This window comes from Rhineura floridana, chromosome 2, assembly GCF_030035675.1.
Source record: "Rhineura floridana isolate rRhiFlo1 chromosome 2, rRhiFlo1.hap2, whole genome shotgun sequence".
NCBI classification, from domain to species: Eukaryota; Metazoa; Chordata; class Lepidosauria; order Squamata; family Rhineuridae; genus Rhineura; species Rhineura floridana.
The window spans coordinates 124,543,066-124,560,996 of NC_084481.1; the positions used below are offsets into that span (position 1 = coordinate 124,543,066).

General features: G+C 45.6%; 1 protein-coding gene across 4 annotated transcripts in view; it reads right to left on the minus strand.

Annotated features, from left to right (window-relative positions):
• DKK3 (dickkopf WNT signaling pathway inhibitor 3) overlaps window positions 1-17,931 on the minus strand; it is a 75,837-nt gene that overhangs the window by 46,045 nt on the left and 11,861 nt on the right. For 3 of the 4 annotated variants that reach the window (XM_061610420.1, XM_061610421.1, XM_061610422.1), the window contains exons 3-4: window positions 8,124-8,261; window positions 7,285-7,368 (exon numbers count right to left, since the gene is read on the minus strand). In XM_061610420.1, the coding sequence (XP_061466404.1) occupies window positions 7,285-7,368; window positions 8,124-8,261 (222 nt within the window). Of the gene's footprint in view, window positions 1-7,284; window positions 7,369-8,123; window positions 8,262-10,090; window positions 10,488-17,931 lie in introns of those variants that run through there. The other variant, XM_061610423.1, reaches the window with a different exon arrangement.

Genomic DNA, 17,931 nt, shown 5'->3' on the forward strand with positions numbered 1-17,931 from the left:
GCCTGGCTGCCTTGCAGGCACGTGTGCAGCTGGCGCAGGAGCTTGTCCGTGTGATCAGTGGACAGGAAGAGCTTGCTCTGAGCTGTGTCGATGACCACTCCCAGATGCTGAAGGTGCTGGGTGGGTATCAGCTGGCTCTTGTCCCTGTTGATACTGAAGCTGTGGTTCTCCAGACACTGGATGGTAGTCTGGAGATCTCGTTGCACCACTGTCGCTGAAGAGGCCCTCACCAGAAGGTCGTCCAGGTAAGGGTATACGTGGACTCCCTGAGAGCAAAGGTGTGCCACTACTGCTACCATTATTTTGGTGAATACTCGTGGGGCCAAGGCGAGGCCAAAGGGCATGGGCCTGTATTGAAACTGGTGGTGGCTGTGCGCAAAGCAAAAGAAGTGTCTGTGCTGCTGGAGAATGAGGACATGCAGGTACACCTCTGTGAGATCTATAGATCCCAAAAAGTCCCCAGGTTGAATGGCTTCCGCAATAGACCTGAGCGTCTCCATCTTGAACTTCTTTGTCCGCAGGAAGCGGTTCAGGAATTTTAAATCCAAGATGGTGCGGTAATTGCCATTGTGTTTGGGGACTGTAAAGAACATAGAGAAGACTCCTGGGGACCGCTGATGCTCTGGCACGGGTTCTATGGCGCCTATCTCAAGGAGGTGAGAAATGGCATCCAGGGTTCTCTGCCGCTTCTCCGGCTGATGAGTTGGAGGAGCTGTCCTCCATCTGTCCTGCGGAATGGTGGCAAACTCTAGGGAGCAGCCAGACTGGATGGTGCTCAGTATCCATTTGTCTGAGGTGGAGGCCGCCCACGTATGTGCAAAAAATTGAAGTCTGCCCCCCATCTGGGCCATCCTGGCGTCATGCATGGCTTTGTTTGACATTGAGCTTGGGGTTCTGATGATGGTTGTTGCCTCCCCTGCCACTGGAGGATGTGGAACGGGTGCGCTGGTGGGAGGAATTCCAGGAAGAGTTCCAGGACCCTTGGAAATGACGTGTAGTCCTGTAGGTAGTTGGATAGCTCTTGGGACAAAAGGAATGTAAAGCCTTCTTATGGGATTTGTCATTCTTCCTGGGAGCAGAAGGAAGAGCCATCTTTTTATCCTTGGTCTCCACCAGGTGGCGCTCTAGAGACTTGTCAAAAAGCTGTCCACCCAAGTAGGGCAGAGCTGCAAGACTGACTTTGCAGTGATGGTCCACTTCCCACTGTTTCAGCCATATATTGCGTCTTACTACCACTCCATATCCAAGAGCTCTTGCTGAGTACTGTAGGCTATCTCAGGAGGAATCTGCTAGGAATTCAGCTATTTTAGCCAATTTGTGCAGCCCCTCCCTGACGTGTCTGGGATCAGGAGGCACTTCTGATAGTAGCACTTTAGCCCACTTTACCGCAGCCTGTGCCAGGAAGGAGTTGGCTGCCGAAGCTCACATGGCCAATGTAGATGCTTCGTGTGCGCGTTTTAAGATAGCCTCACTACGCCTGTCACTTTGGTCTGAAAGAGTATCTGCTCCTTCTTTGGGAATAGCTGTCTTGGCCCCAAGAGCAGACACAAGCTTGTCAATGGCCGGGACCTGAAGGTTTGCCATGGTCATGGCAGGAAGAGCATATCAGCTTCTTGGACAGAGCATGTGGAGCTTTGGATTTGGCTGGATGATCCCATTCTTCCTTAATGTCCTTGAAGAACTTCAGAAAGGGAACGACCACCTTCTGATCCCTTGACCTGGGGAAGCCGTCTGAAGATCCCTGTTCCCCTTCCTCTAGTTCCCCCTCCTGAGGAGTTTCCTTAGGGGGTTCTAATTGAAGTCAGGCCATAGCCTTAGAAATCAAAATAGGATAGGAGTCAGGAGAATACAGCCTCTTATGCACTGGGGATGGCATAGGGGAATCCTCCCCTGAGAGTTCCCTTCTTCCTTTTCTGAGTCTGATGCAGCAGATGATGGGGGAGCATCCTCCCCCCAGGAGCCTGGGCTAAGGGAAAGGTGGTCAGGTGGGAACCCAGAGCTGGAGCATCTTTTGCGTTTATCTTTGTGTGGTTTAGGCTTCCGTAAGGAGCCCCTTCTTTTACTCTTCCCCCTTTCCCTAACTGGGCTGGCCTCCTAGGAGGAGGAAGAGGAGGAAAATGAGAAGAAATCATGGCAGCGTGCCCTGGAGTGATTGCAGCCTTTTTTCCTATGTGCACAGGCCCAATGCTTGGCTAAGGAAGCCCCTGCCTCCATCATAGCCTTGTTAAACTAGGCCAACACGGCCAAAGAGGTAGAGGGCTTATCTAGATGGTGAGATTTGGTGCGCTTTTTTCCTGCAGGAGCCACGTTTGCATCGTCCCCTCCCCCTGGCTGAGTAGGGGGGAGCTGAGGAAATGAAACTATTTCAGGCAGGAAGTCTAGCATGCTTCCCGCCACTGAGGCTAGAGTGACTAATGGATTGCCTAATTGAAATGTAGATTTCCCCCCACTCAGGGACTTACCTTCCTTTGCAGAGGCACGAGAAGGGCTGTCTCTTCCCCCAGGCATAGTTAAAAATCCCAGCTGAAGAGAGAAAAAGGCCGGGGCTGAATCTGCCCCCCCCATTAGAAAAAGAAAGCTTTGCGGCTCAGTGGAGGCCCGTTGCCCCAGGGGGGTTTTGAATCAACAAAACGCCTTGGATAGCGAAAGACCAATCTGCTCCTCCAAGGTCTTAAAACACTCCTGAAAGCTTCCCTCTCCTTGGGACTGTGAAAAAGCATTCGATAAGGGACAGCAGGCGGAGACGCGAGACAGATCCCGGCCTCCACCACTTCCAGGCGCTTCCAGCGCCTCTTCAGAGAGAACAATCCCTCTCTTCCTCCCTCCAATCTGGCTATTCAGTGAGGGAGGGAAGTGAAAGAAGAGAAGCAGAAGTCTGTGCCCTTTGACTGCAGTTGATGATGATAAACTCTGAGAAAAGCAGAAAAAATAGCTAAAACTCTTCCTGAATCCCTTATGGGGACCCAGGAGGATTAGGCTGACTCTGTTGCTCGCTGAAGGCAGAGTCAAACACTGGAGAATGGGAGAAGGTTCCTCCCCTTCCGGCCAGCCACCAGTTAAACTTGTGTTATAGTGCTGACCCTGCCTCCAGGAGAGTTAACCCATTCCTGTCTGCTCCATTCCTCCTCTGACTGAGAATACCAAATTTAATTGTGATTAATTTTAAAACCAATATTTAAAAAGTCAACATAAAATCATGCAAATGAATTTAATACTAGTTTTAGATTTCAGAATGGCAGCCAGTTCTGTCCTGATATCTGTCCTGTTTAGCATGTAATACTAGATTTCAAGAGGAAAGATGATCAAATTTCTGCTGGCTTCTGTCAGCAGCCACTCCTGGTTTTCCACCCATGTTCACATATCCCAATAACTTTTAACTGATATCAGTAGAGGTTCACACTACTTATCGAGTGAGATAGAAGCACACACCAATATCACTATGCATACTGACTTGCATATAGAAAGACAGATTAGTTATCCAAGCCAAAGGCATAAGCAGCATGAAATAAAGTGAACCAATGGCTTTTAGTGCTGCATTTTACCCTTTAGGGTCACAGCTTTGAACAGAAAAAAGCCAAGACTGCAAAGGAGACCTACTTACTTCTACTGTTATTTTCCTAGTCTACGTATTCATTTGTATTCACACACATTTAATTGGGGAAATTACAAAAATAACCACCCTATCAACTCGGAGCCGGACAGTAAAATAGAGCTTTGCCAGTATAGCCATATAGTATAGCCAGTATAGTCTCACCTAGCACCTCCAAAGCTTAGTATGGTATCATAGACAAAACTGGGGGTTTCCCCTCTGTGGAAGGGACAGCGATGGTGGCAAAGTTTGGCTGGCTCCTAAGACCGCTAAGATTTATGGAGCCATGTTGAAGCACCATTGCCATAATCTTGAAACAGTAATATTCCATAACACACTCCTTGGTCACAACATAAACTCTGTGGAGCTCTAGCACACGCACATGAACAAAGAAAACATGAAAAGAAGCTGGGTCACTCGCTTCAACATCAAGGCCTGCACACATGGAACATTACCAAAATAAAGAGGTGTTATTTCCCCTCTTCCTCAGAAATTAGCACATCAGATCAGAGCCAGTGGATCAGGATACTTTAGGGTACTGTAAGAATTAAAACACTTGTAAAGTTGTGATCATACCATGCATCTTAAAATCGGCTAGCTTCTATGTGGGGTCAAATGTTGGTCAGGCCCCTCACACTGGCACAACATTTTGAAAGTGCTTTGGAAGTTATTGCCATATGCTTAAAAGGAAAGAGAAGACAATATGGGGCTTTTGTATACAGACAGTACAAGGCAGCCATTCAAATGAGTTCCTCTAACTCAGGCTTTCCCAATCTGGCATTCTACAGATGTTTTGGACTACAACTCCCATCTTCCCTGACTTCTGGCCACACTGGCTGGAGCTTTTGGGAGGTGTAGTTTAAAGTATTTGGAGGACACCAAGTTGGGAAAGGCTGCTCTAACACCATGTAACAAGAACAAATCTCTATTCTCAAACAAAGCACATGCCCAATACACGCTTAAGTTATATTTTCAGAAAATTCCCTCAAAAGGTATACAAAGGAAAATCAGTAAGCATAAAAACTACTTTATTTAGTTTATTCTACTTGCAGCAGGAAAATGTGAAATTGACCTAAGTACAGAATCATTCATAAAATACTAAATAGTTGACAACCTGGTATCAGAGACTGGGGCGTTAGGACAGCTGTGACAACATAGCATGTATTATCCTGTCAATATTTTCTTTTTAAAAACATTTTATTACAATCAAGCAGCATATAAATGTAGTTAAATAAAAAATAAAATGAATTCAGGACAGAAAGTGAAGCTATCACTCACAAAACCCATTAAAAGAGATTATATTTAACCTTTCTCGAGTGTTGAGTCACCTGTAATTTCCTCCTAATAAAGATCACAAATGAACTTCAGAAAATTAGTTTGCAGATAACAGCAGTAAGAATGCATTAAAATGTGTTTCTACTACTTTGACATACTAAGTATGCTACAGTATTTGAAAGAAGTGCCTTTGAACCTCAAAATCAAAGTCTGGATATTTTAAAAAGCTACTCCAATTTTTTGCAGTTTAATTATAATAGCAGACCTGAAGTTGACCATCTAGAGATCCACAGGTCCTCTATTTCTGCTGTTTAGTGTCAATCATGTTACATGCCTTTTCCCTGTATTTATGAGGTTTGAATACCACCCTTCACCAATAGGCCCCAGAACAGTTTATATCACTAAAAATCCAACAGAACACAAATAAAATGTAATAAAAAGAACTGATAACTCCAACACATAGAATAATAAAAAGCACTTTTACTTCATATATCTGTTATACTGCATTTATACATTGCAAAGTCTATGGTTGGATCCAAAGGCTGCACAAGCAGAAAACTGCTTCAAGTAAGGATCTCTCTCAACACACCTTCCCTGTGCAGCCCACTTCTAAGCCTCTCTGGAGTATCCGAAAGCCCACCTAAAGATAACCCACAATGTTCAGTAAGGTCCCCCAGCCCTCTGACATGGTTTTGCAGGGGATGTAGGGAGACAGGAAAGAACCTTGCACAAGGAGTCTTTCACTCGCACTACTTTTGTACCTAACCCATTTCCTCTCATTTTGATTACATGTATTTAAGATGAGAGAAATAGACTTTAATATCCATAAATGTAGATAATACATGTACTGGGGAAAGAGCAGAAGAGGCATAGAAAATTAAAGGGAAGCCAGATCCTTCATTGTATATAATACAAGAGTAACTACTTTATATTTAAATATATAAATGTGTATGCTTTCACATTAGATATTCTTTTTTGAAGTAGGTCAGACTAAAGAAAGAAAGAAAGCCCCACTTCACTGGACATGCATCATTTATTCAGCTCTATCAGTTCACAGCTCAAGTTCATAAAACTCTTGGATGAAAGCCTAACATCTATGTCAGTGCCATCAATCCCAGCTGAAATCCGAGTAAGGAAACATTAGTCTGAGTATGTAAATGGTGCCTTTCAACAACACAACACCTTCCAAGAACTGGACTTTGGTGCCAGTACTGGCAAATATCTCAGTTCCTGTTCTAGAGACTAGAAACAGATATTTTTACTTGGAGGCCAGAAGGACATCAGCTGAGCTGCCACCAAAACTGCAGTGTGAAGTATGCTCTTTTGTAATGGGAAAGCTAAAATAAGGCTTTGCTTCTGTTATCTTTGGGTCCATGTTATTTAAAGAAATATTTTAAACGCTTACAATCTAAAACCAGGCTTGGACACTGAGTCTTATACTAGGAAGAAAACCTCAGAATACAACAGGGAAAGCTTGAGTTGTTCTGAACCAACAGATGCCATTAAGTATTCCTGCTCAGTAACGGGATTCTTTTTTGGGGGGATGCATTAAAACTCACTTAAGATTGGCCTTTAGAGAAGAATGAATACCTCTCCCACTTTTTTCAATTGCCATATTGAAGGCCAGCTACAAATTTCCCTACTAGTCAATTTAGCTAGCAAATCAAGTCAAGAGAGGGAATTTGTCCTCCCCAGCATTATGGCATGGTTCATGTACTGAGTTATCTGGATGATTGTAACTACAGCCTAGCTCATGGGATGCACAGTGGCAAATACCAGGGGACTGGGTCTTAGGAAAATGCAAGCATGGTACAACACAAATGACACCTTGTACAAACTGGACAAGGCACATTACACCACATGCACAATTTGCCAATGTACACGATCCTTCCCAAACAGAGAGGTTCAATCTTCCAATATGCATGTCATTCACGTGGTGCCAAGCATACATGTTGCCAACGTTCAATCCTGTCCCCTTACCACACAAGGAGAAATGACATCTGATCCTAGTCTCTGGCATGAGGCACATTATTTACCTTAGTTCTCTGTGTGTGGCATACAACAGTCTACAGATATGAATCATTGCAACAAATGGACCATCAACCAATGCTAATGTTTTAGTCATGTATCTAAACATGTAAACAGTTCCACTAGTGCAAGCACTGGAACCTCCTCTTCCTCTCCCCACTCTGCGCACTCCCTAAACCTACTCTGGAGACTTCGGGAAAACCCTAAAACAGATTTAGTTCCATTACACAGGAAGGGGAGAAGGAGGGAAAATTTAATTGCAAAACCAGAAGTGCTTGTGCTAGAGGAACTCTTTAGTTGGATATCACTCATTATACTATAACACTTGATATCTTTTACTCTGGAAAGTAAGGAGTTTGCCATTCTAGTTTTTCAAAGCAAAAGTTACTTACATGATTCTTCTTGCTCTCTCCTTCCTGTATTGATGTAATAATAGTTTCAGAATAGCTAGTAGATCCAGTCTTGTTATCTGTTGCCTAATATTACAAATAAACATAGTACATTAAATCAAGATTTTTAATTCTTTTTAGTCAAACAGTGATCTAATGTTAATCCCTATTTTTATATCCACAGGCGGAATACCAATTTGTAACAAGCATTTATTTTGAACTATCACCAACAAGAGGATACATATCGAAGATTTGAGGAGTTCACATCTTTAACAAGTATAAAATTTACCCTTCACTATGTGAAAAACATGCATAATCTTTTGTCCACCAAACATGCAGGGAGGGAAGTGTGGCAGTCCAAGGCTGTAACCCTTGCAGTAGTATCTTCAGACTACTTCCCACAGACCTCAATGTGAATTGTGAAGAGGCTAACAATGTAACTCCATGAATATTTACCTAGGAGTAAGCCCCACTGAAGACAGTGGCACTTATTTCTGAGTAGACATGCAAAGGATTGTGCTATATCAGTGTGTGTATTTCTAAACCCAGCTCCTTCATACTAAAGTTGCATATTTTTACACTGTACATGCACTACCTTCACAGTCCTGCCCCCCCTCCACAGGATATGTTGACTCAGACCATTAAAGGTTTCATAGGCCATGTCAGCCTGGTCCCAGACAGTGGAAACAAACAACAGTTAGTTTACTTCATCATAATTATTCCCCTAGTTGTAAACTTCCAAACTGTCTCTCAGAGGCAGTACCATGCAAAAGATATAACAGAAATCTGATTGTTATCAAAGCATGGCCAAGATAAATTCCATACTAAATGCAGTTATTTACCTTATTAATTTCTTGGTGACCATGTATGGTTTTATTTCCAATCTTTGTATCTGTGTAGGATTCATTGTGGTAGTTGGCAGGTAGCTTCTCAAAGTCAACTCCTATTATCCTTTTAGAACCTTCTTCTTCTGCCTCCATCTAGCAAAAGCATGATTAAAACAAGTTATAAATACTGTACAACATCTAAAACAATTATTACTCCCAGGTACCATTCAGCAAATCATGCTGATCATAAGAGACTGGTCTCTGATAGAGGATTGGTCCCATAACTCAAAGCCATAAAGTATACAACAGGCAACTACACCTCCATGTACATGTTTAGCACCTGTAGGTTCACCTGCCAGTCTGCCCCTATCCAGAAAGGTCATGATCGTACACATCTGAATTCATGGTTCTAAAATATGGGTTATCAGATCTGATATAAAAAATAATATGAAGTGATATATTGTGGAGAATTATGTATCTTGATGGCAAAGAAACAGAACATCTGTATCGGGTGACAATTTGTGGAAGGAAAAAACCCCCAAACCCTGTACTTAAAGGCACAACTATGTGGCTAACATGACTACTCATTTGGAACTTCTCCTGCTCTCTCCCCCATCAAAACTCTTCTACTGCATTCAAGGCGGTTACCTTGCACAATATACTCTTGCACAAAAAAGGTGCATCTTACTGCACCCACCTCAGGACTTTTAAAGTGGCCATCCCTGGGGCTCCACATTCAAGTTGTTGTGGTCACCTCTGAGGATTGAGCAAATGTCTAATTAAAAAGGTCCTTTACTTGAAATGTTCTTTTAGCTCAGGCATGGGGAAACGTCAGCCCTCCAGACATTGCTGAACTATAACTCTCATAATACCTGGCCATGGCCATGCTTGCTGGGGCTGATAGGAGTTATAGTTCAGCAACATCTGGAGGGCCTCAAGCCCCCCATGCCTGCTTTAGATGAACAATTCTCACTTTGCAAGACCTGGGCTCCTACTGAGAGTAAGGGCGGGACATAAATAAAATAAATAAATAAATAAATAATGTCCACGTACTACACTCAATGGTGGCTGGTCCATAAAACCAAATGAGCAGTCATCCCCTCACCATCCCCAGCAGTTATTGTTGTTAAGTGCCTTCAAGTCGATTACAACTTATGGTGACCCTATGAACCAGCGACCTCCAACAGCATGTCGTGAACCACCCTGTTCAGATCTTGTAAGTTCAGGTCTGTGGCTTCCTTTATGGAATCAATCCATCTCTTGTTTGGCCTTCCTCTTTTTCTACTCCCTTCTGTTTTTCCCAGCATCATGGTTTTTCTAGTAAATCATGTCTTCTCATTATGTGTCCAAAGTATGATAACCTCAGTTTCATCATTTTAGCTTCCAGTGACAGTTCTGGTTTAATTTGTTCTAACACCCAATTATTTGTCTTTTTCATAGTCCATGGTGTGTGCAAAGCTCTCCTCCAACACCACATTTCAAATGAGTTGATTTTTCTCTTAGCCACTTTTTTCACTGTCCAGCTTTCACATCCATACATAGAGATTGGGAATACCATGGTCTGAATGATCCTGACTTTAGTGTTCAGTGAGACATCTTTGCATCTGAGGACCTTTTCTAGTTCTCTCACAGCTGCCCTCCCCAGTCCTAGCCTTCTTCTGATTTCTTGACTATTGGTCAGACCCTAAACTCACTGTCCTTCTCTCCTTTCCCCGTTATAATCATTCACTCTCTGCCTTCCTACTGCACTGATGTGACCTAACACCACGCCCACAACTCTACAGAAAAAGAAGGGTATTTTCCCCAAGCACATTCCACTAAAAATAGCTTTCAAGGAGGACAAGGACATCCATCAATCCTCCAAGTAGCCTTTTTGCATTGTAATTGGCAACACCTAGCCATCCCAGGCACCATTTTTTGCAAAAAGAGCATGTGCAACAGACACCCACAGCCAATTAGCTTCAAGGACTGTGACTGCTTACTTCTATGAGTTAGAATACAGACTGTTGAAAGCAGCAGCAGCGAGTCCTTGCAAGTTGCTCTCCAAACCAAGCAAGCAGCACGAACATAGTTTTAACATGCTCCCCATACAGACAGGACTCCTAATACATTCAACACTGCTGCAATTTTGCCTGCTTTGGGAACAAGGGAGGTCTTTCTATGCTTCAAAATGGACTTCTGCAAGGGTTTTGTTTGATTGCTTAGCTGGTACACACTGTGCGTCTTAAGTTAGTTAGTCTCTGGGTCCAACAAGTTTGTATGTCCTGAAAAGGAGTTTTTCCAGCTGATTTGCAGTTGTTTGAAAATTTAGTCAATGTTCATTTCAATGCCTAAAGCAGGCTGTCAAGTTTGTTGAATCTCCATTCTTGGAAAAGGTACATCTGTTTTATATCTGCCTCTCCTGCAGCTGTTAAAGGTGCAAGAGCCCTTTGTGAAGAAAAGATAACCTCACTAGTCCCCAGTAAATTTACAACCTGAACCATCTTTCTAGGCTACACAGGTAGTAGCTGGATTGCCATTTTTTTTTACCGCCTTTGCAAGTTTAGCACAGCAATAAAAAAGAGGCTAATGAAGGCTGCACTCCTATGCAGTTAAGAATAAGTCCACTTCTAAGTATGCGCACAGACGTTCAGGCTGGAAACTGTTTTCTCCACCACTGATATAACGATACTCTGAAGAGTTTCACCTGTTAATTTCTACATGTTAAGCTACTGTTAAAAGCACAGAAGCAGGACCAGTAGAAAGGGAGATTCCTAAGACTGCAATTCAAAATATACTTCCTTCGGAGCAAGACCTTTCGCATTTGCCAGGGCTTTGTTCCTGAAAGTAATATTTGCTGGCTTCTCTATAAAAAACGATGCATTGTTCCTACATGTCAGGTAATGGGAACTTTGACCCTCCAGATACTGCTGAACTAGAACTCTCATAAACCGTGGCCATTGCCATGCTTGCTGGGGCTGATGGGACTTGTAGTTCAACAACATCTGGAGGACCAAGGTTCCCCACACCTGCTACACATAATGACTAATAATTAACACAACCCTATGCATTCTACTCTTTGGGGCTTAGTCCAGTGGTGGCTTGTGGCTCCATATCAGTACTTCAGCACATTGAACAGCTCTTTGAAAGTTCGGACTAAAGCCCAGAGTGGACTCTAGGGCCCCACTGACGTGGAGTCACCAGCCACCACTAAGCTTACTCTCATGTAAGCATGCATAGGATTGCAGTCTTGCCTACCAATTGCCTCTTGTTACCCCGAGTCTGCCTACAGTTAGCTGCCGTCTTCTGGCTCACCAGCCACAGATACAGGCTTAGTAACTCAGCTGTACCTTTCTGAATCCAGTACAGATATAAAGGGAGCATATTCTGTAGCCTTTTGGATTAAAAATAATATATGCATGATTACCTATAAACACCTATAAAAATAATATATGCGTGATTACCTATAAACACAAAATTCTCTTGCCCTGTTTGGGTAATAGATGTAAACTAGCGTGTATGGTACACAGATATAAACTGTTAATGGAATACTTCTGTTGTCTAGCCCAGAAATGCTGCAATGCATAAAAGTGTTCATGGACAATTTTTTCCAGAGAAGGAAAGAGACACACCCATTTATGGGAAAAGGAAAAAACAGACAAGGAAAACAGAACGAGCTCACTGATAAGAGATCGTAAAGACCTTTGCATCGAGAGAGCTCTCATCTCCATGCTGCTATCTTGTTTGGTGTTTGAAGAGGAGTCAGTTTGCTGTGCTTCAGTTATCATTTGTTAAAAGAAGAGAATCCATCCCTCCTCTTCAATTATTTGCCTGTTCCTGTACTTTCAGACAGATATTTGGACTATCTGATACATGAAAACTAAGGAACAGTGCTATGTTTGCTTTTAACAAACACAAGGCAAGCCTGTAATCAGGTTACAGCAGCTGGTTAAATGCATTCTGAAGTCAACCTAACCACCCACCTACCCGGAAACATCTTGCTATCACATGCACTGATCACTCCCAAGAGGCTCCACTTTGGGTTTCTCCAGAATGAGAGGTGGGACTAGTGAACAAGTTTTTTATATTATTTGAAGTGGGAGCATAGGTAAGATTAGAGGTGAGAGAAGTGTAATATTTCCAAATTCATTAATAGGCAGATTAGCCATGTCCCCTTATTCTGCTCTAATCATACTCATGGCCATAGATCTAGGAGTAAGGAGCATAGTTTAACCTATTGTAGGTGTCCAGAGGTCAGGGGAGGTGTTCACATAATCAGGTATCAGGTTATGAAACATACCAAACCAGAAGATCTTATTGGAAGCACAGAGCATTACTGAACAGATTAAGTACTCAAAATAGGAATGGAATGCTACTCATAGACAAACATTTCCATCTTTTCCTGTGTGGACAAGTACACTGCTCAAGTCTTCAGCACAAGGGACACAGAGCAGAACTCTGTTCAGGGTGGCAGAAATTTTAACAATGCAACTCATATGCTCCACTTCTGAAGAAATCAATTTGATGTATTATAACATCATGTGTATTCCCCACCACCTCCTTGCCATTTACTACTATAACATACATTCTTTTGTGCTGAAATATCCAAAACCAAGTTGCAATGTGATGGAAAAAGGAAAAGTGTTCTTACAGTGTGAACCTAAACTAATGAAGGATCATACAGTAGGGCCCTGCTTTACAGCACTTTGCTAATGCAGCAGTCTCAATTAGATGCAATTAGACTAAAGCCCCAATCATACGGCGCTTGTTCCGCTTTTACAGCAGTTTTCAGGCGTCACACGCCATTCTATTCAATGAGTTCCGCTTTTCAGCGGTTTTTGCTTTTCAGCGGGGGTCCAGAACATAACCTGCTGTATGAGTGGGGCCCTACTGTACAAAGGAAATTTTGGCATATGCTTAATGATATTTAGCTGTTCCTACACTACAGGACACTCTTACTAGAAGTCTGTTTTCCACTGAAAGGGAATTCACACATTATAAAGAAAAGTATTTATCAGGAGCTTGATTAAGCTGGATGCCTGTAGCATGCAGGATATATTAACTAGAGACAACAAACTCTTCGCTGTTGGTCTGCTGTATGACATGCCAACACACCTTTGATTTAAAGGTGTGGTTTGTATGTCACACAGAGGGACATACATTTCTACATAAGAATCATTTTTAGCGCTCCATTTTACTAACAACCTATCTGATAAATCATTGCAAAGAGCTGTTGATATACCAGTTCTTGCATATTATCATCATTATAAAATGCAAATAATATCATCAATAAACACAAAAAACCAGATCCAGCAGAGAGAGTAAAACAAAATGTCAGCTGCAGTCAAATCAATTAGTCAGAGAGAATGCTGATGAAATTTTGTAAGGACTAAAAGCTACACGGCATCCTATTCTTAGCTAAGCAAAGTGCTCACTATTTACATTTCTAATGCATACGTCTGTTTGACTGTACTGAAGCAGCAGAGAAGGGGGAAGATGCTTCCAAGTCCTCTGGACCTAGATAGATAGGACTGTACTTACTACAGCTACTTTCTAGTGCTCTCTCTACCACATCTCCTTCTTTTGGTCATGTGCATGTCTTATGCTTTAACACCTTGCACAGATTAGCGAACCAAACATACTTGAGATGCATGTAGCTATACATCCAGGGAGTTATCTTGCATATAGCATTTGGTACCTCAACACACACTCTCACACTCTCACACTCTCTCTCACTCTCTCTCACACTCTCTCTCACTCTCTCTCACACTCTCTCTCACTCTCTCTCACACTCTCACTCTCTCACTCACACACTCACACACTCTCTCACACACTCTCTCTCTCACACACACACACTCTCTCACACACACACTCTCTCACACTCTCACACTCACACACACTCTCTCTCACACTCTCACACTCACACACACTCTCTCTCACACTCTCACACTCTCTCTCACACTCTCACACTCTCTCTCTCACACACACACACTCTCTCACACTCTCACACACACACACACTCTCTCACACTCTCACACACACACACACTCTCTCACACTCTCACACACACACACACTCTCTCACACTCTCACACACACACTCTCTCACACTCTCTCACACACACACTCTCTCACACTCTCTCACACACACTCTCTCACACTCTCACACACACACTCACACTCGCACACACACACTCTCTCTCACACTCGCACACACACACTCTCACACTCTCACACACACACTCTCTCTCACACTCTCACACACACTCTCTCTCACACTCTCACACTCTCTCTCACACACACACACACTCGCTCTCACTCTCTCTCACACTCTCTCCCACACTCTCACACTCACTCTCTCTCTCACACACTCTCTCACACACACACTCTCTCACACACACACTCTCTCTCACACACACACTCTCTCTCACACTCTCACACACACTCTCTCTCACACTCTCACACTCTCACACTCTCTCTCACACTCTCACACTCTCTCTCACACACACACACACTCGCTCTCTCACACACACTCGTTCTCTCACACACACACACACACTCGCTCTCTCACACACACACTCGCTCTCTCTCACTCACACACGCTCTCACTCTCTCACACACGCTCTCTCACTCACACACGCTCTCTCACTCACACACGCTCTCACTCTCTCACACATGCTCTCACACACACACACGCTCTCACACACACACACACACGCTCTCCCTCTCTCACACACACACTCTCCCTCTCTCACACACACACACACGCTCTCCCTCTCACACACACACACGCTCTCACTCTCTCTCACACTCTCTCCCACACTCTCACACTCACTCTCTCACTCACACACTCTCTCACACACTCTCTCACACACACACTCTCTCACACACACACTCTCTCTCTCACACACACTCTCTCTCACACTCTCACACTCACACACACACTCTCTCTCACACTCTCACACTCTCTCTCACACTCTCACACTCTCACACACACACACACTCGCTCTCTCTCACACACACACACACACTCGCTCTCTCACACACACACTCGCTCTCTCTCACTCACACACGCTCTCACTCTCTCACACACGCTCTCTCTCACTCACACACGCTCTCTCTCACTCACACACGCTCTCTCTCACTCACACACGCTCTCACTCTCTCACACATGCTCTCTCACACACACACACACGCTCTCCCTCTCTCACACACACGCTCTCCCTCTCTCACACACACACACACGCTCTCTCCTCTCACACACACACACACGCTCTCCCTCTCTCACACACACACACACGCTCTCCCTCTCTCATACACACACACACACGCTCTCCCTCTCACACACACACACACACGCTCCCCCTCTCACACACACACACACCTCCCCCTCTCTCTCACACACACACACACACACACACACACTCTCTCCCCCACCCTCACACACACACACACACTCTCCCCCTCTCACACACACACACACACTCTCCCTCTCTCACACACACACACACTCTCCCTCTCACACACACACCTCTCTCCCCTCTCACACACACACACACACTCTCCCCCTCTCACACACACACACACACTCTCCCCCTCTCACACACACACACACACACTCTCCCCCTTCACACACACACTCTCCCCTCTCACACACACACGACACACGCTCCCCTCTCACACACACACACACTCTCCCCCTCTCTCACACACACACACACACACACACACACCACTCACTCTCTCCCCCTCCCTCACACACACACACACACTCTCCCCCTCTCACACACACACACACTCTCCCTCTCTCACACACACACACACTCTCTCCCCCTCTCACACACACACACACTCTCTCCCCCTCTCACACACACACACACTCTCCCCCTCTCACACACACACACAACACTCTCCCCCTCACACACACACACACACTCTCCCCCTCTCACACACACACACTCTCCCCCTCACACACACACACACACTCTCCCCCTCTCACACACACACACTCTCCCCCTCTCACACACACACACACACTCTCCCCCTCACACACACACACACACACACACTCTCCCCCTCACACACACACACACACTCTCCCCCTCACACACACACACACACTCCCCCTCTCTCTCACACACACACACTCTCCCCTCTCTCACACACACACACTCTCCCCCTCTCACACACACACACACACTCTCCCCCTCTCACACACACACACACACACACACTCTCTCCCCCACCCTCTCACACACACACACACTCTCCCTCTCTCACACACACACACACTCCCCTCTCTCACACACACAACACACTCTCTCCCCTCTCACACACACACACACACTCCCCCTCTCTCACACACACACACACACACTCTCCCCCTCTCTCACACACACACACACACACTCTCCCCCTCTCACACACACACACACTCTCCCACTCACACACACACACACACACTCTCCCCCTCACACACACACCGTCCCCTCACACACACACACACACACACTCCTCCACACACAAACACACACTCCCCCTCTCACACAACACACACTCCCCCTCTCTCACACACACACACACACTCCCCCTCTCTCACACACACACACACACTCCCCCCTCTCTCACACACACACACACCACGACACACACACACTCCCCCTCTCTCTCACACACACCACACACACACCCCCCTCCTCACACCACACACACACCCCCCCTCCCCACACACACACACACTCCCCCCTCCTCACACACACACACACTCCCCCCTCTCACACACACACACACACTCCCCCCTCACACACACACACACACTCCCCCTCTCACACACACACACACTCTCCCCCCCCTCTCCCTCTCTCTCACACACACACACACACACTCATCCCCCTCCCTCACACACACACACACACCTCCCCCTCACACACACACACACACTCTCCCCCCTCACACACACACAACACACACTCCCCCTCACACACACACACACTCCCCCTCTCACACACACACACACTCTCTCCCCCCTCACACACACACACACTCCCCCCTCTCACACACACACACACACTCCCCCCCCTCTCACAACACACACAACCCTCCCCCTCACACACACACACACACACTCTCACCCCTCACACACACACTCCCCCCTCACACACACACACACACACACACACTCCTCCTCACACACAAACACACACTCCCCCCTCTCTCACACACACACACACTCCCCCTCTCTCTCCACACACACACACACTCCCCCCTCTCTCACACACACACACACACACACACTCCCCCTCTCTCTCACACACACACACACTCCCCCCTCTCCACACACACCACACAATCCCCCTCTCTCTCTCACACACACACACTCCCCCTCTCACACACACACACACACTCCCCCTCTCTCACACACACACACACACTCCCCCTCCACACACACACACACACTCCCCCCTCACACACACACACACACTCACCCCCTCTCTCTCTCTCTCACACACACACACACACACACTCTCTCCCCCTCCCTCACACACACACACCACTCTCCCCCTCTCTCACACACACACACCTCTCCCCCTCACTCACAACACACACACACTCTCTCCCCCCTCTCACACACACACACTCTCTCCCCCTCTCACACACACACACTCTCCCCCCTCTCACACACACACACACACTCTCCCCCTCTCACACACACACACACACTCTCCCCCTCTCACACACACACACACACTCTCCCCTCTCACACACACACACACACTCTCCCCCTCACACACACACACACACACTCTCCCCCTCACACACACACACACACACACTCTCCCCCTCAC